Source organism: Colias eurytheme, chromosome 25 (assembly GCF_061535395.1).
Source record: "Colias eurytheme isolate Ceu_HAF_F1 chromosome 25, ilColEury1 Martin Lab GWU primary, whole genome shotgun sequence".
Classification (NCBI taxonomy): domain Eukaryota; kingdom Metazoa; phylum Arthropoda; class Insecta; order Lepidoptera; family Pieridae; genus Colias; species Colias eurytheme.
The window spans coordinates 6,807,774-6,831,506 of record NC_143004.1 but is presented as its reverse complement, the minus strand read 5'-3'; the positions used below and the strand labels follow the sequence as shown (position 1 = coordinate 6,831,506).

General features: G+C 33.9%; 1 protein-coding gene across 1 annotated transcript in view; it reads left to right on the top strand.

Moving 5' to 3' along the window:
- The window catches only part of LOC149897725 (nucleolar protein 4), a 141,471-nt gene that overhangs the window by 114,018 nt on the left and 3,720 nt on the right, over positions 1-23,733 (top strand). Inside the window, exons 5-14 of the mRNA XM_090116077.1 lie at positions 12,237-12,288; positions 12,600-12,671; positions 15,572-15,702; positions 18,633-18,803; positions 19,190-19,435; positions 20,680-20,826; positions 21,412-21,620; positions 22,183-22,269; positions 22,663-22,736; positions 23,169-23,258. Coding sequence (XP_089972203.1) covers positions 12,237-12,288; positions 12,600-12,671; positions 15,572-15,702; positions 18,633-18,803; positions 19,190-19,435; positions 20,680-20,826; positions 21,412-21,620; positions 22,183-22,269; positions 22,663-22,736; positions 23,169-23,258 — 1,279 coding nt within the window. The remainder of the gene's footprint in view (positions 1-12,236; positions 12,289-12,599; positions 12,672-15,571; positions 15,703-18,632; positions 18,804-19,189; positions 19,436-20,679; positions 20,827-21,411; positions 21,621-22,182; positions 22,270-22,662; positions 22,737-23,168; positions 23,259-23,733) is intronic.

Sequence of the window (23,733 nt, the reverse complement as noted above, 5' to 3'; positions counted from 1 at the left end):
TAGATCAGAATCTTTACAATTGCCAGTGAATTGATTCGAAATATTCCTTATTTCATTAAAAAGCTTCCTAAACTGAAATGATATTAAAAACATTTTTCCGATAGCATATATTTCAAGTGGCCCTTTAAAATGGTTCCCAAGATCTCTCATATAGTATATATGTATTTGAATATGTTTTCCTAATATTTCGAGACACAGTTTGGCCCATAGAGATTTCTGTGATCTGTGGTTTGGCCAAATCAGCCCAGCCATTCCTACGTTTTAGCAAGACGAACAGCTATTGATTTTTATACTTATAATATAGATAACGCGACATTTAAGGGCCGTGTAACCTTTACAAGTTTATCACACTTCAAAGCGGGGGTAGGGGTTACAAGCGCCTAACTGATGCTTTGAGAATTTCGCCTAGCTTGCTACACGAGGCGGTTTTTAGGTTTGGTTAAGGAGACTGTACACTGGGTGTACAGTATAGCGAACTATTAAAGATATAATTTATATGTTTGTAATTTTATATGAATAGAGCATGATTTATTTATTCATATTACAAACAAATAACCTGTACTAAAGTATGCAAAAAAACTGTGATAAATAAAAAATATTTCGTCACTTAATTTTGGGGATTAAAATAAAAAAAATGTAATAAGTAAATGTAAGTCTCGAATCCATTGACCTGTTTGTCGCAGTGGTCACTGACCATGTCTAAGTAGAGGGTGTAAATTTTTTTACTGGAAAAATATTATGCACTTAATTTTTGTCTAAGTGAAGATTTAACTATAATGGAATAAACACATAACTTACAAATAATGTAGATTATTTAGATTATCGATATAATATGTACAAGACACATACTTCTATAGACATAATTGTCTGTTTTCTGTGCATATGTGAAATAGAGATTTTGTTATGTTTGGCACAGCACTTTGTTTTAACCATAAATTTCGACACCTGCGAATAAAATTAATTTGGTTCATTTATATGCATTGTGCCTTTATGTATTGACCTCATGCAAATTGCTATATGTATATGTATGTAGGTATAAATATAAATTGCACCAACAGATGAGTGTAATATGTATTAAGTTCGAAAATGACTGTTCCAAAAGAAATGAATATCTTTTAGACAATTTTCTTATAAATAAATCTTATAAATTGAAGACGAGATCTTCTGACTTATAAAAAAAATAGTTTCTCAGTGTAACAATGTACAGTCTCCCTTATAATAGACCGCGAGATCTCAAGGCAAGTGGTAGTACTCCCTACGCCTCTGCTATTAATTTGTAACGATCTGTTTTCTGTTTTGAATTATCATGTGTATGCCGCGGGTTTGCTCGCGTTTTTGATACTAGAGCTATCCAAAAGCGTCAATTAAAAATAGATGGTTAATCTAATGAGATGGGCATATTTTTGAAAAAATTGTTTTTGCAGTCCGAAGATACAGATAAGAAAAGTTATATCATATTATGGATGGATCCGTTGTAAAAATTGAAATGATCAAAAATTTGATATTCATTATCCTCGCTTATTTGTGTTCCAAGTTAAACTCCATTAATTATATAATGTAGCCTATAAAATCTTAAAAATCGTTACCTACTATTACTAGCTTATTTATAAAAGTACCAAATTTCAAATAAATCGGTTCAGTAGTTTTTTCAGTGAAAGTTTCAAGTCTATCCATCACAAAACTTTCGCATTTATAGAGGTTTGCAGAGGCAAGTGAATTTATATATTAGTATAATTTTATACATATAATATTCAGCCTTTGATTATAATTATGAATATACTAGCTTTCCGCCCTCGGCTTCGCCCGCGCTGTCAAAGAAAAACCCGCATAGTTCCCGTTCCCGGGATATCCGGGATTGCGTCATTTTCCCGGGATAAAAAGTAGCCTATGTCCGTTCTCGGGTAACAAAATATCTCCATACCAAATTTCATGAAAATTGGTTCAGTAGTTTAGGCGTGATTGAGTAACAGACAGACAGACAGAGTTACTTTCGCATTTATAATATTATTAGTATGGATTTATTACTTTCGTGAGAAATTTTAGATAGAGTGCATAAGTCGATTCGGATCGGATTACGCGCTTAGCAGGTCATCAACAACTGCTGAATAGCGGTTTATTTGCTGAAATATGGAGATTCATAAACATTTGCTATTTGATATTTAATTAAACAAGTATAACAATATAATCATATTATTTTGACATAGTTGGACTGCGACTTCGGTCGCGTACGAGTTGATTTGTTTAGAAGTAATTCGTATCCCACTAAGGGCTGATTTTTCAATCCTTGGTTACTACTTATTCGTCGAATAACGTATTAAACTACCATTTCAAAAATGTATTCTTTGCCCGTCTTTGACAGTTTACGGGTGACATTTTAATATTATCGTGTAATACTTTATTGGGCGGATAAGTTTTAACCATGGATTGAAAAATCGGCCCTTAGGCTGCCAAGATCTTTCGATCTTTCTGTATTTGATATAAATTAAAATAATGACCATTAAGGGCATTTTATTTTACTGAATATAGCCTATATAATATCTTTATCACAGTTAAAACCGGGCAAAGCCGGGCGGCATAGAATGCAGACTTTGATCCACAAAAATTGACTTCATAGTCAGTTAATATTTATGTAACTTTTGTAACAATGACTTGTCGTTACATTCACTTGAGTGTTATTTGTTACTGAATTCGTAATGCTCTATCTTATCTTAATATATATAAATCTCGTGTCACAATGTTTGTCCTCAATGGACTCCTAAACCACTTAACCGATTATAATAAAATTCGCACACCATGTGCAGTTCGATCCAACTTGAGAGATAGGATAGTTTAAACATGTAGGTGCCACGGGCGAAGCCGGGGCGGACCGCTAGTATATTATAAATTATTAGCTTTCCGCCCGCGGCTTCGCCCGCGTTGTTCCCGTTGTCGTGGGATTTCCGGGATAAAACCTATCCTATGTGTTAATCCAAGTTATCCTCTATATGTGTGCTTAATTTCATTGTAATCGGTTCAGTAGTTTTTGCGTGAAAGAGTAACAAACACACACACACAACCTCACAAACTTTCGCATTTATAATATTAGTAGGATACAATCAGGAGTCTTGTTACTTTTGTGTGTCTAATAAATGTGATTTAAATAATAACTCAATCTTTAAACTGGGTACTTGTAGTACATATTCGCTCCGAGCGAACTCCTCTTTCTATTTTGTAAAATGTTTTGTTCATATTTTGCTTTTAATTCCTACAATTATGTAAGTAATAATAAAAACGAAAATTTTCCCGATGATGCATTTATTTTAAAGCTACCTAGTTCTGGATAAAATTTGGGACAGATATATAGATCTTAGAATCGTCTGAAATAGCAAATAGCCTACGCTTAATGTAGTGCGTGATTCAGGGACGCAAGGATAGGTAATTTGTTTACAATTAACTAACAGTAAAAAAACTAGGTAAAGATTGATTCAACAAAATTATCTCATGATATTTTTATTGGAAATTATATTCACATATTATATCCAAATAATAAAACAAAGGCTCTGCTGTACTGATTATACAGGCTCTACATCAAAATTGCGTTGTATTTTAACACCAGTTTTAAATGTCTATTTTGTCTGTGAAATCTGGCCTAAGTCCCCAATAACGGTGTTAGAGAGGGCTTTGTTCAGCCAGAAACGGTCACAAGCCTAGCACAGCCTAGGCCTGAACATTTTTACTTGAACCATGTAATTGTCATCGTGCACCGATGACAGCCGCGTCCGGCCCGGTAAATCAATGCTGCTATGTACACAAGTTATCGCTTATATACCTATGTGCTCCCGGTACATAGCCAACGTTTGTACGGCTATATACGTACGTAGATAATCTCGTCATAGCTCGCACCCCGTTATGGTATTACCGTGTGTGGGCGAGGGGGTTACGAGGGAGTCAAACGGGGGTTAGACCCCGCGTGTGCAGGGAGGCGCTGTCCGCTTTAAAAATACTAGGGCGAAACTACCGAGCCAGCAGTTAAAGGAAGCCGTTTATTTTGAAAGACCGAAGACTCCGGCCCGCTTCTGCGCTCCTGGCCGAGACGGGTAAAAAGTTTTAAAAATGGCGAATAAAAAAGCTACCGCTCCGCTATTAGCAGACCGCTTACGGAAATATTTTTCGGCTCGAAACTCTTTAGTCCGCAAACTTATTTCGACCCTTAAATTTTTTCGCGCAAACTTCGTGCAAGGTTTTATTTAGCTTAGTATTTTACAAGTTGCGTTGCGAAATAATGACCTAATTTTAACTCGTTTTAAAATTATATGAAAATGTCTAAATTCATTAGAGTCTGCAACTTTATCAAAAGCCTTTAAATTTGTGTGTGTGCTGTCAATGGGAGTTCGCCTATTAAGTAACCTCTTCATATCTAATTCAGTCAAAGAAAGCAAGGATGTGACATGGTGCGTCTAGCTATCGATAGTTTCGATCGAATGGCGTTGAAATTTAAATGTATTTTGTTCGTATTTTCATAATTGGGCGCGAGCGGGTGACGGGTGGCACCGCGGGCGTCATCGCCCCTCGGCGTGGGTATTTAATGATTATACGCTGACTGCCACCTGATTGCCGCCTGTGACTGTGATTACACTTATCGATAAACTAATTGATGTGGGAATTGTTTTGTTATTTACGATATCCTAAACTTTAAGTGGTCCTAAAACAATAGCTTTTATGGAAACACGAAACTAATGTGTATTTTACTTTTATGTTTTGTATTATGTTAGATAATATCCGTAGTTCGAATAATACTTACATACATATTAATTTCATTTGTAATGGTATTATAATACTATGTAGTAGTACATTTGTATACTAGTGTGTTTTCAAAAGTATTCGGCATAATATGAGTATTTCATATAGCTGCTTGTGGTTTATGAAGCTAGTTTTGAGAGAAACGAGAAATCGTCTCTATATGTCAAATATTTAGTTTGTATTTTCATTAATATATAAACAACTTGATAAAGTTATTTAAATCATCGATCAAATGTTATTTTTGTTTAATATTTTTCCACTCCACTCCCTTTGCATTGAATGTTTAAAAAATGTTATGACCAACTTACATGTTTTTTTTACAGTTGAACAACGTTACCTAAATATAAATCAGATATACATAATTATAGAGTTTATTTGATAAAAATAATACTTATTGTATTTGTTTAAACCCTTGCCAATCCCTTTTAGAGTTTCTTTTCACTTTTACTATACTAAACTGTGGGTCCTACTTTCATACAAAGTTGACCGCGACACGTGCAACTATGAACATCGATATCGATAAAGCACCGATCACATCACACAATGACTCGCGGGGTGGCAAGCACTATAACGGGGACCGCGAGGGGGGAAGGGGGGTACATAAGGCCATGTATCAGCAGTACATAGGTGGTTCCCGAAATTTTGCAGTTTTGTACTGAAAACTAGGTTATTTAACAATTTATTCTCTATCGACATATGACCTGGGTCCATGTTTATTTGCAGCCTCCAAACGCTATTTTCGAGCTGATTAATCACACTGTAATTTCCTCATTTTATTGGACGTGATTATATTTTAACAGCGCTGGTTTTTCTCAACTTTGGTGGAATGATGGTTGCTTTTGGAGTCATTTAAAATTTCATCATTATCATTTATGTATTCTGATTTTAACGCTGTTTTAAAATCGTCCTATATTTTGTTATATAAAAAAAATATATGTCATGGTTTTGTAAACTTAGATTACATAGAGAGGTAAGAAGCTACGCTACGTGATTCTAATCCTAAACGCGTAGTTGCATTGTGGAGGTAATATCATTGAGACTGATCATTTAACAAACAAAGGAGTATGGTTAGAATTAAACTGAGTCCCTTTTAACATTCTTTCTTTTAGATGATATTAAACGGTCCACAAATTATTATTTGATGTTTTAATGAAATCTGAACCATTATAATATTTGAGTTTGTTTTGGTATACTTAAATAGGAAATGAGCTTATCAATGATTTTAAATATTTGTTTTACATGTTTTTGTGCGGTTTCAAGGATTAAAAAGACACGTCCTGAGTATGGAGAGACCCGGTTTTATGGGTTTTATTCAGTTCAGAATTATTTAATTAATCATATGGATAAACATATAATTTACCATTTTTTTTTTCAAATCAAAACAGACAATATGTTTTAATGTATCTCTACATCATCTTTCTATAAGAATAATTACAATACATATTTTCATTTACATGTTGCTATTTTCTTCTTCCAATAATTAATATATTATTAAATATTCATTACGTAATGAAAACTTCCGATGCTCCTTTATTTAGAGCTAACTTGATGTTGATTGTTGTAGTTATAGGATGATATTACCACACTCATACATTATTTAAATATACAATTTTTTATATAAGATTACTTCGTACAGCAAAATGGCGCCAATCGGGTAGATAGTCAACCGTAATCAACAAACAATAGTGAGCATGTTTACCTATGTGTTGCCGACTTTAAAAGGGATGGGATCATGGGCTTATGGGATAGAATGCGTCTGCACTTATGTAAAACTAGGTACGGATTACCAGGATCACATGTGTTATAAAGACGTCGAATTTGCATTCGAGGTAGCGACTTGTCTTGAGATTTGCGGCGATAAGTTCTGAGATAGTCCTAGTAGTATGTGGTTGAGAAATGAGAAAAGGAATGGAATATGGATGCTTACTGAAATCAGTAATTCTAAATTCATTGCGTACACAATGTATTTCTTAATAACTGAAAAGGGTTGTCTTCCAAATATTGTATAAAATTGTCTCTATCAATCGGTATTTTTAAAATAATGTTAAAATAGGATTTTAAAAAGTTATATTTCACTTAAGATTAATGTATTCGTAGGTACTTTACATTGCTGTCGTTACTCCTAATATACTCTAAAGCCTAAATCTTAATTTTCTAAAAACGCAAAACCCAACTACTCTCCCTAACATTTTAAGTTATAACACAAGGAAAGCCGAGTCACTTGTCTGTTCAAAAGTCGTAATAAGAAAACAGAATTAGGTTTTAAATTTGACACTAAAATCCTCATCTCTGCCTCGAGGCATTTTTATTAAAAGCTGACACTATCTCGATGTTCGACCTAAATCTAGGCTGATATTCGTGCACTAAGTTAACTGAGTTAAGATCTAGCCTCTTTGAGATATGGACGCTATAACTAGGGAGTTTGACACTGTCCAATGCTGTGTTTTTAGCTTAGGTTTTAAGTAGGTATTAATTTTAAAATTTCATTCAAATTGTCTTTCAATAATTTAAAGAATATATTAAATTGATTTTAATGTATATCATTTGACAAATAAAACATTTATCGTACAATATTTTGATTAGTGTATTTGACTCTTTTTATTGCATTACTCGATTGTCGAAAATAGTGTAAGTAATGGTTTTAAATTTTATATAAAACAGCAATAAATTTGGTAGGTAAAGCTTTTTTCGCAATAAATTTGGTAGGTAAATTGCAGTCTTTTATTTTGCAATCTTAGCTAGATCTAGCTAAAAATACTGTTTAAATTTAGATGCAGTTTTCATTCGAGTAATATATTATATAAAAAAAAAAAATTAAAACGCGTTTACAAAATCTAAGAGCCACATAAACTCGTTCCTTTCAGAAGTTGGCTGAAGTATTTTATTTTTTTATTTTTACGATCTAAAAGTTCATGTTTTTAAATGTCCGACATATTTAAATTTTCGTTTAAGTTGGCTTGCTTACAAAAATTTTCTCGAAGCGTTACCAGATTTTAGATATTTTTTTAAATTTTTGCCTTGATGCCAAATATATTTTGCTTAGCAGTATTTATATGGAGCACCGAGCAAGGAGTATTATTATAAATGAAAAAAATCTAACAATAATTTTGTAATGTATGGAACTGCTGAACAGATTTTTACATTGTATTCATTTATGTTCAGTCTTCCTCATGATGTTCCTACTTATCTACTGTTTATTTAATCTAAATGGTTGTATCATTGTCACCTTGCGTCGCAAGACCTCGTGAAGACTTCTCAACCAGTCTATTTTATAATAGTTACCGAATGTTTGCATGAATGTTTTTATTACTCATTACCGCCGAAACAACTGATCAGCATCATATCAGCATACTACCATGATGTCTTATAGCAGTATTATTTCCAGTGTGTGAAAGTGACACAAGAAGACCTATATGGAGCTGCCTGGTAAGGGAGTCTGTATGAATTTTCTAAATTAGCATATAGACTATTTTTTCCCACTTATCACGGGAGTGAAACCCATGGGTTCAGCCTGTGGGTTCAGCATATTGTGTTTAATTCAGTAGTTCGATACAGGATTTTAGTCATTTAGTTTTTTTGATAGTTTTTGAACATACGGAGATGTGAGAACTTATGTTTTGGTTTAACTATGGTTGTCAACGAGTAGCATTATTAATAACATAGACATTTATAAGGTCGCGATTGGATCCGTGTCAGTTGGATAAATATATAATCTAATATATATTATAAAGGCGAAAGTTTGTAAGGATGTATGGATGTATGGATGTATGGATGTATGGATGTTTGTTACTCTTTCACGTAAAAACTACTGAACCGATTACAATGAAATTTAGCACACATATAGAGGGTAACTTGGATTAACACATAGGATAGGTTTTATCCCGGAAATCCCACGGGAACGGGAACTATGCGGGTTTTCCTTTGCAAACGCGGGCGAAGCCGCGGGCGGAAATCTATCTAATATATATTATAAAGGCGAAAGTTTGTATGGATGTATGGATGTATGGATGTATGGATGTATGGATGTTTGTTACTCTTTCACGTAAAAACTACTGAACCGATTACAATGAAATTTAGCACACATATAGAGGGTAGCTTGGATTAACACATAGGATAGGTTTTATCCCGGAAATCCCACGGGAACGGGAACTATGCGGGTTTTCCTTTGCAAACGCGGGCGAAGCCGCGGGCGGAAATCTAGTATATAATATTTAATAATAATAGTTTAAGAGTTATTAGGACTCCAAATAAGATACTAATTTGAAAATTACAATTTCGCGTAACTGATTTGATCCATCGCCGAACTTCAAACAAAGGAATGATAGATATGTCCAATATGTATGTATTGTATATAGCGGTAACTCAATTTGCATCTCAAGCAATTATGCCGTATGTATGTACACACGCACCACTGCACCTTATCTGTCATTGAGGTGTAATTAATTACCGACGGAATTGCAATAGTTGTACTAGGAGTACATAAGGTGGGAAGGGTCAACGGATACTTAGTCCGCATAGCAGATGCAGTCCTTGGCCGCCGCCCTAAGACGGTCGATATCGCCCCACCTAACTTCTAACTGACTCTGTGCACCTGGTAGCTATCATGGAACACCTATTTTCAAAAAACACATATTTTTTATTTTTTTTTATAGAAGCGATAACGTGGGATACTTAATTAAAGTAACGATCAACAACGTGTCAATTAAATTTCAAAAGGTTACCAAATAAAAATAAGAAATAGAGGGCATTTTCTAGACAGCAAAAACAATTTGTTTTTCTCATCACTTACATAATATAATACTTTATAATTTTATATAATACACAACTCTATTAGCCCAATTTCAATACTAAATATAAAGGAATATATATTAATATTATAGTTAAAAAACTATCATGCGAGCTTGTGACAGACCCTCAACAAGCAATAAAGAAACTAAGGAACACATAAAATAAAATAACAGATCGTTTCATAATGTCAACTTTATTTCTATAAACTGAATTTCGACAACCCTACGAAAACTCGTAGCATTTCATATAAAAGTTTATTCAAATAATAAGCATCGCACAGCATAAGCTTAAATATCAATAAATAATATCGACGAAATCGGCCACTTGTTGAATGAAATCTTTGTATGTTTTCCCAAGTTTATGCGGAACTTAGACGGGGCTAAAATGGTGCTGAGATTTATATTATATCGTTATATATTTTATAGTTACTTTTTCATGAAATTGATTTGCTTGGATTTTACATTTATTTTCCATTCATTTTATTTGAAACCATTTTATATAGATCACAAATCACGATCGAATTCAGTATTGATCGCATTTTCGACTAACAAACATCAACAAGAAAATATTGCGGCAATCGAGTAAAATTTTCGCCCCTTCTATTAACTTATTTATTAATTATTCACATATTGTGATTAGCTATGATTAATAATACGGATACTATAACGTTTTACATAAACTGTCTGTGATCTTGTTCTTCATGTATTTCGAAATAAGAAAATAAAAGAAAAAGCAGTCAAGCGTAAAATTTTCATTGATTCAACACAGTTGCATAAAAATGCTATAAAAAGGAAGCAACATTTTAGCGCTCTCATCTCAAAATGTGGATGTGTGCATTACCCAAGTAACGGGGTGTATGTAACACAGATAAAATATGTAAGGGGCGATATCTTCTCGTATGTTATGACCTTTTGAAAACTTTTAGTACGCGAGCTTTAAAAATGTTGAAAGTTTTATACTTTTAAAGATCAAAGGGTTTCAATCTAGTAAGACTATCTGCCGCCCGCGAGTTCGTTTGCTTTAACAATCCGCATAGTATTTGCATGAATAACAACTTCTGATTCTACATGATATAATTTGCGAATTACTTTCATCCAATACTTTGTAACTATCCTAATTATTTTGCGAAACCGAAAATTCTGAGTAGTTACGTAATATGTTAAACTTCATTATGATCAGTCCATCCAAAGATAAATAAAATTAATATTATTGCTCTAAAAATAACGTAAAACTACTTACTACTGTAAAATATGTAAAGCCAAGTAAACAACAACATATTTTGCCTTAATTCGCCACAATTAAAGATGCCTCTGTCGCAGAAAACAAACCATTGCCTTATCACGAATCATTGAATTAAATCAAACATAAAACATCTATATATGTAAACAAAATAGCACAAGAGGGTTACTAAAAACTTGCGGTTTGCATCCAGCTGCCGGACCGGTATTCGGTAGCCGTAGCCAACGGTACTTAAATAACTACGTACATATCCTTTACATTTTACAATAAGCTTTTTAAAGATCTCTTGAGTGTTAACGGGTATCTTTGCGAATTAATCTCTCTCTTTGTTAAAATGGAATAGTCACATAATTTACTAATTTGAATGCTCTGTTATTTAGTTTGATTTAGGGCCGATTTTTCAATACTTGGATAAAATTTATCCGTCCAATAAAGTATTACACGATAATATTAAAATGTCACGTAAACTGTCAAATACGGGCAATTAGAATACGTTTTTAAAATGGTAGTTTTATACATTATTCGACGAATAAGTTTTATCCAAGCATTGAAAAATCGGCCCTTAGATTTATCGAATAAAGATACCTTGGAGAAAGATTTTGGATAGTTTTGTTTATAAAGTAAAGAACATAAATAGATAAAGCCTTGGAGAAAGATTTTTTGAAAATAGTGGAATAAGGGGTGGTAATTTGTATGGCATACCGGCTGTTCTACTATGCCATGAAAGGCACGCGATCGCAGATGCAGGTGGAAAGATAGTTGATATAATGTGAACTTTGGATGGTGAGGAAAAGGCACGTATACCTACGTACTTGGGAAGTCACCCTTGTTTTAGCCAGCAACGGAGCTGAATCTAGCTCACAATGCCTTATGATACAGTACCTTAAACATTGGGCAAGTTATCAGCCTGAAAGGAATTGGACGCGAATTAAAACATAAATTTCTATTCATGTTTCTTTGTTTATTTATTAATTTGATCGACGATGAAATAAAGGGACAGTCTTAGGGACAGTTTAGAATTGAAACATCCTGACTGCACATGAAGTTTCTGATAAAAAAAATCTGCTCGGTAGTTATAATACCAGATTTTCGAGTACCATACCAGGAGGCCAGGACATGGGAAGGGCTATATTTAGTGGCTGCCCATTTGTAGCACTATCGATTCGCGGCCGCGGGTCGGAGCGATGACCGGAACCGTGGACTGTTTCGCTAATTATTTATTAAACACTTTGCAAATTATGCTTACCTAATAATCTGGCCTTGCATTAGTTTCTTGTGTTCTGCATCCCTTGTACGGGAAGATGGTTCTTTTATTTACTTTTATTATCGCGGTAAAATAAAAAATAGTAAGGATGAATCCCGCAAAACGTTCTGAATTTTAATCTAGACGCGAGACAGTAAACTAATAACTTTCATTTTCATTGTTCCAGGATAATTTAACTCCGGAACCAGCGGATATGAATGAAGACGACAATTTCACGAGTAAGTATTGCTATGAAGATGATGGAAAACTTAAACGGCCACGGTATAAGTTGTGTTCAGATTATGCAGTTCTATATCTGTCAAAAAGGTATTAATTTTACCTCGACCAACTCCTATCGTGACTGTTACAATTTGAAACCTTAAAATACAGCCACTTGCATCAAATCAATCAGGTATTTTATGAGGCAAATACCAAAAACAAGTTTTGTCCCACATAAAATACTGGCGACCGAATTGGCTATAAACAAATCAGAATTCTAGAACGTTTTCAAAATTTTAAAAATTTGATTTGAGAATATGATCTGGTGCAGGTCAAGGCTACGCGAAAGACGCTGAGAAGTTGAAAATGATGTTGCTAGCATGGAATTACCACAATCAATCAGGTAAATTGATTTGATATAATTATACATTAGAGTTTTGTATTGTGTTCTTTTTATTTAAAATTTATGTGGCTTGTTTGTTTATCAGTTTTTATAAGGTTTTCATTCATATCGATATTATTAATTATACCATCTATGAATCATCAACTATGGCAAAATATGATTCGTTTGCATGAACGTTAAAACGGTTGACATAACTATTTCCAATATAGGTTTTTACGGCTTCACCTCAGTATTTTCCAAGTCAGAATTTTAAAATAGCTTTTAGTTTATTCAGTGGACATAATTTCCACGACAAAACCGCTCGCCAGCTATTTTTACTGCGCACCGAAGCCATATTGAGAGGGCCGACTAACCAGGGGCGCAGACATAGCGAGGAGGTTCAAATTATTTATAGGTACAGGGCTCGTTCGGGTTGACATTTAGCAAGCAGATGCACCGGTCCCCTGAGTGCCTGCACACCATCATTAATTTCTGCCGCCTTAGTAACTGACTGTGAATACATAATTATAGACGAAATGTGTAGTTTTCACCAGTTAGCGTAACGTTTTTAAACGATAAGTGTTTTCTTATGCAATGCTTGATAGATTACCTGTCACATGCATGTTTATTTATGGTCTATAAAAAGGACAGCTAGCAGCAAAAATTTAAATTTAAAAGACAGTTCCTACATGGATAATTACAATTTGTGTTGTTGTATACGTACTATATAAAAATGTTAATAAATTTTGTATACCCACAATTTTTTACAAACAAAAAATACAATATAAAAAATATGTAACTCATCACTGTACCTTAAATTTAAGGAGAGGATTCATCCTTACACTCATAACAAAAAAAAAAAAAAAATTAAAAAAAAAACTTGAACTCCAGATTCAAATAAGATAAATGTTTATTTAAACAGAAATAGCGATATTATACAACGCACGTACATTTCTTACAAGTCTCGTCTCGTCGCTCATTCAAGCAAAATATTTTAACTGGTTTGTACCTCGCTATACCGTCCTCGGATGTATTTATAATACTTTATTACTAAGAACTACCATTGTGATGGATAAACGGAATCGGGATTTACAAAAAACATATCTAAATTGACATTGATAGTTTGTAACGGTAGAAAAGTAGTGCGTTGGTGTTATTATGAACTAGCTATATCCCTTAATTTTTCCCGTGCATAAAACGACTCGCTGCTAAGTTAAGGGGTAGATTCATAGAAATCTAAATAACAAGACACTAGAAGTCGTAAGCGTGCGTGACAGCTTGTCGCCACTCAGGTGATTTTCACATCACCAGTGCATTCGTCACTGTTCAGTTGCTCTGGAGACGTATGAGTGTATACATGGTGTGTTTCAGCAATTCCCATTGCGGAAATTCTTCCACAAGTTGTAATTATACTTATAAAGGAATAATATTTCATCGGAAAATATTTTTTTTAGAAATAATGCCGTTTTTCCTTAAAATTATAGAATATTTACAAGTATTACGAGTGTCACCATAGTAATCGAAATAACAATGAATGACACAGTTGACCATTCTTATTATCACGTTTGTTCGTATTGGAGCAAAAAGTCTCATATACTTAGGGATGTTATTCTAAAATAAACCGTAAATTCGTGCGTTAGGATACATATTCAAAAGCTAAGTTAGTTTTCACTAAAATCAAGCTGTTAAGTTAGTTTTCACTAAAATCAAGCTGTCCAATAAAAGGCATAGTTTACTTGTGTGTACTGTTTAGCTTTCGGTTTGAATGTGTTGATTTTGGCGACAGCGGTTTTCATACGAATTATGACATTATCACACATTATAGCACTTCTATGTGTCTTGTTATTTAGATTTCTATGGGTAGATTGAATTTTTATAAAATATGTAGGTATAAAAATTAAATAGTGAAGTCTATAACCTGAACCAGTTACTTAATCTTCAATCTTCTCTCTTAAAAAATAATATGTATATTCAAAACTAAAAGACAATCATTGCTGACTTTACCTATTAATTCAGAATTCAGAAGTCTTTGCATACACGCAACAGCAAAGTAACAATTGCTTAAATTGTATACGGTATAATATAAAAATATCGTTTGTACGGTACAAACGATATTTTTAAAGATAAATAAGAGTATTATTTGTGTGTGTGATAAGAATATTGATTTACATAAGATATATACAGTTTATCACTTAGAGCATTTTTCTGCCATCTCTATCCATGAGAATCCTGGGCAAAGAGCTACACTAAAAACAAGTTACAATTACTCCTAGGTAAAACGCTTCATCCTAATTAATGTCCGTTTCTAAGAAATCATTAACTCGTGACTAAATACAGACAGTGGAAACAAACCTCACTAGCCTTCACGCACAAGGTGGACGAGGCAACTGAATTTTAGAAAAGACGATTTATTGCAAGCTGAGTTGTTATGGCTTAACTTACATTTCTGGTCTCCTAATGACATGTGCCTGTTTTAATCAGGGCTATGAGCTATTAAATGGATCGGTGTTCAATTGTTTTTGCTTGATTTATTAACTAACGTCGCGTATTTCAAATGGTTATAATATTTAAATTGACGCATTTATAATACATGTAATTCATAGTAGAGAACCTATCATAATAAGTTTTAGTCCACTATCACTAAACAAACATTTTACATTTAGTTATTAAGTTCATATTTTCTTTTACAAAATAGATGTTCTGTATTAGATCGAAAATTATTCTTCAAAAAACATATCAGTTTTTGTTGAAATTGTTTTATATTATTTCTCTTATTTCTCTTTTCTATCATATCTCCATCCTAATCTTGTACAGACAGTAGCGATGACATTTAAATTTCATGTTTTTAGAATAAATTTTATGTTTCCAAAAGTCCTTCTATTCTATTTCCACTATTTCTCAATCCTGTGTCCCTGGTACAGGCCGTAACGGCGACATATCAGAGACCGGCGCCGACAGCAGCATGGCGGACCTCTGGGCCTCGTACCACAGCGCCCTGGGCCTGGGAAGTAAGCCCCCAAAACCACCCACGCCTTTGGCTACCGGACACTCGGTGAGTTTTAAGGTTGAGTGCGTTTCATATTTATTACTTACTCATAATTGATAAGACGGAGCAAGCGAATTATTTACTTATCCCTTCATAGTTAAGATTATAATTGAAGAAGTGTAGTCCGGGATACATCGCCCATTTTTGCAAGTGATTACTATCAAGCTAATTTTTCGTGAGTAGCTTTATTTTGATGAGATGCCCAATAATTTCATGTACAAAACTCTCGATTGTGGTAGCTACCAGAGGAAACAAGGATAAAATATTTTGATTTGATGGTTCTCAAATATTAATTACTAACTGAATGTTTTTTTTTGTTCAATCTCAAGATAATTATCTAAATTATTCGAAAAAATATTTGTCCTACAAAATCTATGGTTTGATCAAAGAGTCCCCCTTTCCAATGTGTATCGATAACGAAGTCATCATAAATGATTACTAACCAGCTGATTTTTTTATTTTCACTTATTTAATACTTATTTAATTCAACAGACATATTGTCCTACAAATTGCGTAATAAATATTTGAGAACCGTCAAATCAAAAATTTTTATCCTTGTTACCTCTGTAAGCTACCACAATCGAGAGTTTCGTACATGAAATTATTGGGCATCTCATCAAAATAAAGCTACTCACGAAAAATTAGCTTGATAGTAATCACTTGCAAAAATGGGCGATGTATCCCGGACTAGTGGCTTTGATCAAACATGTCTGTGGATCAAACAGACGTATTTCCAAACTAAGCAAAGCCAGTAATTATAGGAAATAGAATATATAGGTATAGTACACGTATTTCAAGGCTGCATTATTCTCTATAAACTATTAAATTTTCTAGACTTCTAGCCTTAACTAAGTATAGCTTTAAAGATGTAATTCCAACCTTATCAGCCAAAACATAGAGTACAAAATCTCATAACAAGATCTATATAGGATATCCTCCAGGAGGAATCGGCGCATGAGTACCGAAAACTATTCCACCTCAATTTTTTTACGTGATCCTCTTCAAATTGCCCTACTGATGATATAAATGCATGTTGCCATGGGGCAACCCGGTGCCATATTGTTTAAACCGAAATTGTTTAAACAATTGCAAGGAATTGTTATTTTTCAACCGGACAAATTTTTTTTATATTTTTTATCGAAATACCAATAAAAAAGGTCCAATTACTTTTCACGATAAAGTTAATATTTTCAAAGATATGAATTTTTTAAGGTTTGAAAAATCTCAAATTTGGGTACTTTCGACCCATGAAAAATATATTTAAAAAAAAAATAATATATAAGTAATATTTTTTTTTCAATTCTCTATACAATAGTTAATAATATTGTTAATAGAGATTTAAGAAAATTTCATTGTTTATATCTGTTTTTTAATTGTTAACTTCGCGCGCTCACAAGTACGCGCCGCTTACCTTTAAGTATCGCCGTCTCTCTCTTACTCATGCGCTGCATCGGCCTCTCTGTGTCTTGAATCATTATTTATCATTTATCTTAAAAACTATCAACTTTATCAAGATTTCTAAAGAGAGCAATCTTATTAATAATTAAATTGTCTACAATTTGTTTCTTATATATTTTTTTCTGAAATCAATTTTTTTAAAGTTATTTAAGCATAAATTGAAACATGTAATTAAAATTACTTTTTTGTCAGTTTATATTACTTTTTTGTTATTGAAACAGCAAGTAAGGTAAAAGACCCAGTTATATATCCATCTAAAAATGTTAATAACACACGAAATCACTGTAATGGGTGCAACAACATTTAACAATCTTAAGTCTTGAACGAAATAAAAAAGACTGAATAACGATGAATAAAAAACAAAAGAATGATCAGTTGAGAATCGACATGCACTAACTTGTATTTTTATTTTAAATGTTATATATAATCAATAATTTTGTCACAAGAACAAACAAACATCTTGCGGTTTAATACAAAGAGTAACCTTGAGAAAATAAAAAACAAAGAAAAGAATCTTTTTCTTACTTAGACACAATCATACACACACCATGATATATATTTATAAAATTAGTTTTTATTTTATTTTTTTTCAATTTATTTGAATGTTTTTTCTAAACATCCAAGTGCGTACCCAATATAATTTTATTATTTATAAATAATTGTGATTTCAAAAAATGTTCAAATACTATTATATCTTATTATTGTTGAGATAAATGCAAAAATTACTTATGATAATAACAAAAAAGTAATATAAACTGATAAAAAAGTAATTTTAATTACATGTTTCAATTTATGCTTAAATAACTTTAAAAAAATTGATTTCAGAAAAAAATATATAAGAAACAAATTGTAGACAATTTAATTATTAATAAGATTGCTCTCTTTAGAAATCTTGATAAAGTTGATAGTTTTTAAGATAAATGATAAATAATGATTCAAGACACAGAGAGGCCGATGCAGCGCATGAGTAAGAGAGAGACGGCGATACAGGTAAGCGGCGCGTACTTGTGAGCGCGCGAAGTTAACAATTAAAAAACAGATATAAACAATGAAATTTTCTTAAATCTCTATTAACAATATTATTAACTATTGTATAGAGAATTGAAAAAAAAATATTACTTATATATTATTTTTTTTTTAAATATATTTTTCATGGGTCGAAAGTACCCAAATTTGAGATTTTTCAAACCTTAAAAAATTCATATCTTTGAAAATATTAACTTTATCGTGAAAAGTAATTGGACCTTTTTTATTGGTATTTCGATAAAAAATATAAAAAAAATTTGTCCGGTTGAAAAATAACAATTCCTTGCAATTGTTTAAACAATTTCGGTTTAAACAATATGGCACCGGGTTGCCCCATGGCAACATGCATTTATATCATCAGTAGGGCAATTTGAAGAGGATCACGTAAAAAAATTGAGGTGGAATAGTTTTCGGTACTCATGCGCCGATTCCTCCTGGACTATAACTTCCAGAGTCCCATCCACGTTGGTTCAGCGACACCGGTGGAACCGGCGTCCACTCACGACGAAACTTCATCATCAGACAGAACCAAGGATGATGATGATGGCGGTGCATCTGATGATGACAGTGATGATAGAGTCGATCCGCAGCATCACGACCCGGAACGATTAAAGGCTTTTAACGTGAGTCTTTATTTTAATTTTGAAGTAATAATAACTCAGAGATTTATTCTTCGATGTAATGAAAATGTATGTAATAGATATGCTATCGATGTCTTAGTCCACGTTCTTACATTATTATTATATAGTTTTATTATATTATAAGTTAATACTATTCTTTTTTTTATTTGTCTATTATTCATATTACCAAAACTTTATACAAATGCGCTTTGAGACTTGATTTACGCGCTTGAACAGGATGCCCTTTTTTAGTCTAAGCCATGTTACCACCTTATATTTTATAGTCGTGGGTGTTTTCATTAAATTATGTCATTTAACTATACTTACATTTCTACGTTGTGTAGGTACTCATCAATCTGTATGTACTTAAATTTATCTATAACTTCCAGATGTTCGTCCGCCTCTTCGTCGACGAGAATCTCGACAGGATAGTTCCTATATCAAAGCAGCCGAAAGAGAAGATTCAGGCCATAATCGACTCTTGCACCCGGCAGTTCCCAGAGTTCGCAGAGAGAGCTCGCAAGCGAATCAGGACTTACTTGAAGAGCTGCAGGCGCAATAAGAAGGTGCGGGGGGACGGGCCCGCGGCGGGGAACGGGGGCAGCACGCCGGCCGGCAACGCCTGGGATACCGCGGTGAGGGTTCGATCTGTGCACTGTTTATGTGCCCCTAGTACTTTTTTATAATTATTTTTATTTCATAGAAAGTCATTTTGATTAAGAATAGCAAAATTATTGTCCGGGATTTCATAATTAGGGCGTTTGTCCACTACAAGGAATTTTACGGTCCGGCATTCCGATTTTTTACGGTCCGGTATGGCACGCAAATAATCTAAATACTAGCTTGTGCACTATACGTAATTTTACTGTCCGACATTTTACTTTTCCCTATTCCGGATGGTTTTTTGAGTTTACGAGTCGCTGTAGGTATAATTGTTTTCGAGTGCCCACTTGCTGGGATTTTACTCTTTTTATTGCATATGCCAATTGAAAGCAAGCTCTTGTTTTACTTTCTTTTAGCTGGCAATGAGATTTGAGAAGTCGGTATTGTTATTTTATATATATTGACCAAGCATTGACCTATAATTATTATCTAAGTAAGTGTTGGTAAGTTAAAGTTCAAGTGGGAATAGCTTTAGCTCCTCGTCACCGATTAAAATAAATAAGTTAAACACGCATTTTAAATCTCTTACGGAACTTTACTTTTTATAGAATAATATATCTTACGAAGTAATATAATATTTCATCTTCTATATTTTTTACTCGTTTCTTGTAAAATGCAAAAAAATATGATAGCATTCTACCGCCAAACTTCCTTGAACTGTACCGCACTGATCCGAGTAAAGACGGACAGGTGCACAAGCCAATTCATCGGATTTTTCATGCCAAACCGGACCGTAAAAAATCGGAATGCCGGACGGTAAAATTCCTTGTAGTGCACAAGCGCCCTAGGAGACAATCTTTTTAATTATGCATATCAAATATCAATATTGTGCAATCGTTATGGAAGTTTTAACATGATTAAAAAGTTAGGGCTCTGAAGATGTTATTGCAGGCAACAACTGTATATTATAATGGGAACATTTCTAAACGCTTCTAAACTGATACCTATGGGCCCTTCGCGAAACCTCTACATAAGAAGAAGTTTAATCTGTTCAGACTTAGAAATTTGACAACATCGCGGATAACACCTTACTATAAAGAGATCACAAAGCATCCAAATAAAAAACTGATATTATAATTAACGGACCCTAAACCAATCAAAGCTATATATACGTCATAAAATTTATAGAACTTGCACCAGTCATAACAAAGGTCCGTAAAATAGCACCATTAGGACCGTATCGGGTCGCTAGTATTGACTAGCTGTGTTCACTCAGGTGCGTCCGACTCCCGCGCACTTAACGTCTGTACAAGCTGAACATATCTTGGCGCAGGCGTGTGAGAACGAGAGCCTCAACGCAAAGCGCATGCGGCTCGGCCTCGACCCGGTCAGCCAGCCGATGCCGACCGTGCCTACGCCGATGGTGAGTTCTTTACAATATTCTAATACATGATTTTTCGTAAATATAGGTCGCTGCTATTATATAGGTATGTATATGTCGTGGCCATATCGTAATGATCTGGTCAATCTTAGTTGGCCACATCATGAAATGCGACAATTTCATGAAATGGTTGATCATTTCATGAAGTGAGCAAATCTACGATATGGCCACGACATATAGATGTGACTTCGCGTTTAAAAGTAGCTATTGAGTAGTTGTAAAAACGAAATTTAGCCATCTTGACGAAATTTTTTATTAGATTTCCTTACAAAATTTGTATAATGAAGAAATAGAAACAGTATTAGCATTTATTATATCTAAGATAGACTGCAAGGTAACTCAAAATCAACAATAATTTTGTAAGTTACTTAATTTTTTTTCAAAATAGGTTATCTTGCATCACTCTCTGAAGTTTGAAATTAAAAATGAGTGTGATGAGATGAATATAATATTATATCTGCTAATGAATCTTACGGAACCTCTTCTTTGCTTTTTTTTCCTTATCTCTATGACTACACTATGTTATTTTACTTAGTTGTATCAATCAGTAATCAACTACCCTTTTAGGCCATAGATACAACAGCGACATCTTCCTTCCTGAACCTGTACACTGGCGCTATCAGCAGCCCGGCCACAACCACAACCGCTGGTCATAGCAAGGCAGCTGCAGATACCACACGACCTTCTAACAGTCCTACATTGGAGCCACTGCTCAATAATAACAGTCTGAAGCTGGATAATGCCAATGGCAATACGGGCAGTAAGACTGCAAGGTAATATAGCCATACCTACAACAAAATTTCCATATAGATTTATAGGCTACAAAAGGGTAGGTGCAGATACCACACGACCTTCTAACAGTCCTACTTTGGAGCCCCTGCTCAATAATAACAGCCTGAAGCTGGATAATGCCAATGGAAATACGGGCAGTAAGACTGCCAGGTAATCATTTTGGTACATCTAGATTTTTAGGATATAGTAAGGCAGCTGCAGATACCACACGACCTTCTAACAGTCCTACATTGGAGCCACTGCTCAATAATAACAGTCAGTATAGCAGTAAGACTGCTAGGTAATTAACATCTACATTTATTTAGTTTACAACAAAGCAGCAACTGTGTCCTAATAAAAACGAAATAGTAAAATTTATGTTTATCGGGTCGTTTTGGTTCAAAATAAAATTCTATCTTTTGCTTTTTTTAAAGAAAGTACATAAATAATAATGTATCCCAAATAAAATGAAGTTGTAGAAACATCACTTACAAGTAATACTACGTAATATTTTCTTTGCACATATTATGAAGCGATGTTTAATATATTAAATCTTTAAATTTAAACTTCCAGTCCCGCATCATCCCCGGCTCCGCTGTTCCGGCCAACGTTTCCATCCACGTTTGGCAACCCACCGACTTTTGGACGGCAGAAGTAAGCTATAGCAATGTTATACATATTTCCATTTTAGAAATTAAAGACTTTTTAACGGATTTTAAACGCGATTTATTCATTATATTATTTTCCCGACGTTTCGAACATTTTACAGCGAGCGTGGTCACGGGGAGACTGGTCTCAAATAAATGTATAATACTCGCGTAAAATCAAACACTAGAAAATACTATTTCCATTTTAAATAAGGATAATTAAAGATGTCGGATAAACGGTCATTACATTTAGGTACATATTATGGACAATTAGTTCACAACTTAGACACGATTTACCTTAATATTAAAAAAAAATATATGCCAAACTCCGCCGTACGGCTTGACCGATTTTTATTGTTTATTTTTTTGGAATTAATTTGTATTCTCCATTTATTTCCAGTTCATCCACGAATCAAGCATCAGCTCTGTCAAATACAGCTCTCTTGTCAACTCTTACTGCTTTACCGCCAACAGGTAAGGAAATTGCTTTTATTTAATGTTAACCTCAGAAACAACAAATCATTTATAATCGGAACTTAAGACTTCTTTTATTCTTCATTCAATTTCAAATTAAAGAACAATGTATTTTTTTTTTCGGCTGACTTCAAGAATATTCTTGATACGACTGTATTTTTTAGGGTGACCACGAACGATTGTTACGTTGAACTTTCCGCTTTCGACTGGGTGAACAGATTTGAAGTGAAAACTTCTTTAGCGGCGTTGGGTATAAAATCTTAAACTCGCGTCAGGACACGTGACCTGATCGAAAAAGCGTAAGACGGATGGATATCAAACATGCTCAACGTTAATAATCAAGTTTTCACTTCTGCCGGCACTCCCGGAGTGCAACCCGTCTTTTATATAATTTTTTGTTTACTTATAAATATTAATATTATTTTACATCAGGTGTTGGTGTGAACGCAGCGATGGCGGCCTACCAAAGCGCGCTGCTCTCCGCAATGGCGGCGCACACGCACACATTCCCTAATATTACTGGTAAGAATATAACGTAGTACCTACTTCTTGTACTTGTCATGTAGAATAAATTAAAAAAAGGAACAAACAAAGAATTTATTATATAATTTATTTCAAAGACAGAAAAATAATAATAAAAAGCGAACGACATATTTTTGGAAAAAAAAAAAAACATTGCCCAATTGTAGAAGTTCAATATGACGCAGCACCTTCATTGTTCATAGGAGACATTAGCCTCATCTTAAAGTATTATTTTAACTAGTGTCCGACCGAACTTTCGGTTTCGGTTTCGGTTTCGGCCGAGTTTCGGCCAAAAATCAAGTTTCGGCCGCAGTTTCGGTTTCGGCCAAAATCGGCCGAAACTTTTGCCGAAACCGAAACTTATTTCGCAAGTTCAGTGAACTTAGTTCACACACGTTCACGCTCGCCTAACTTCGTTTTCCTCGGCAACGCTTTGACGGACGCTATCAAAGCGTTGGTTGACCCACGCTGGTGG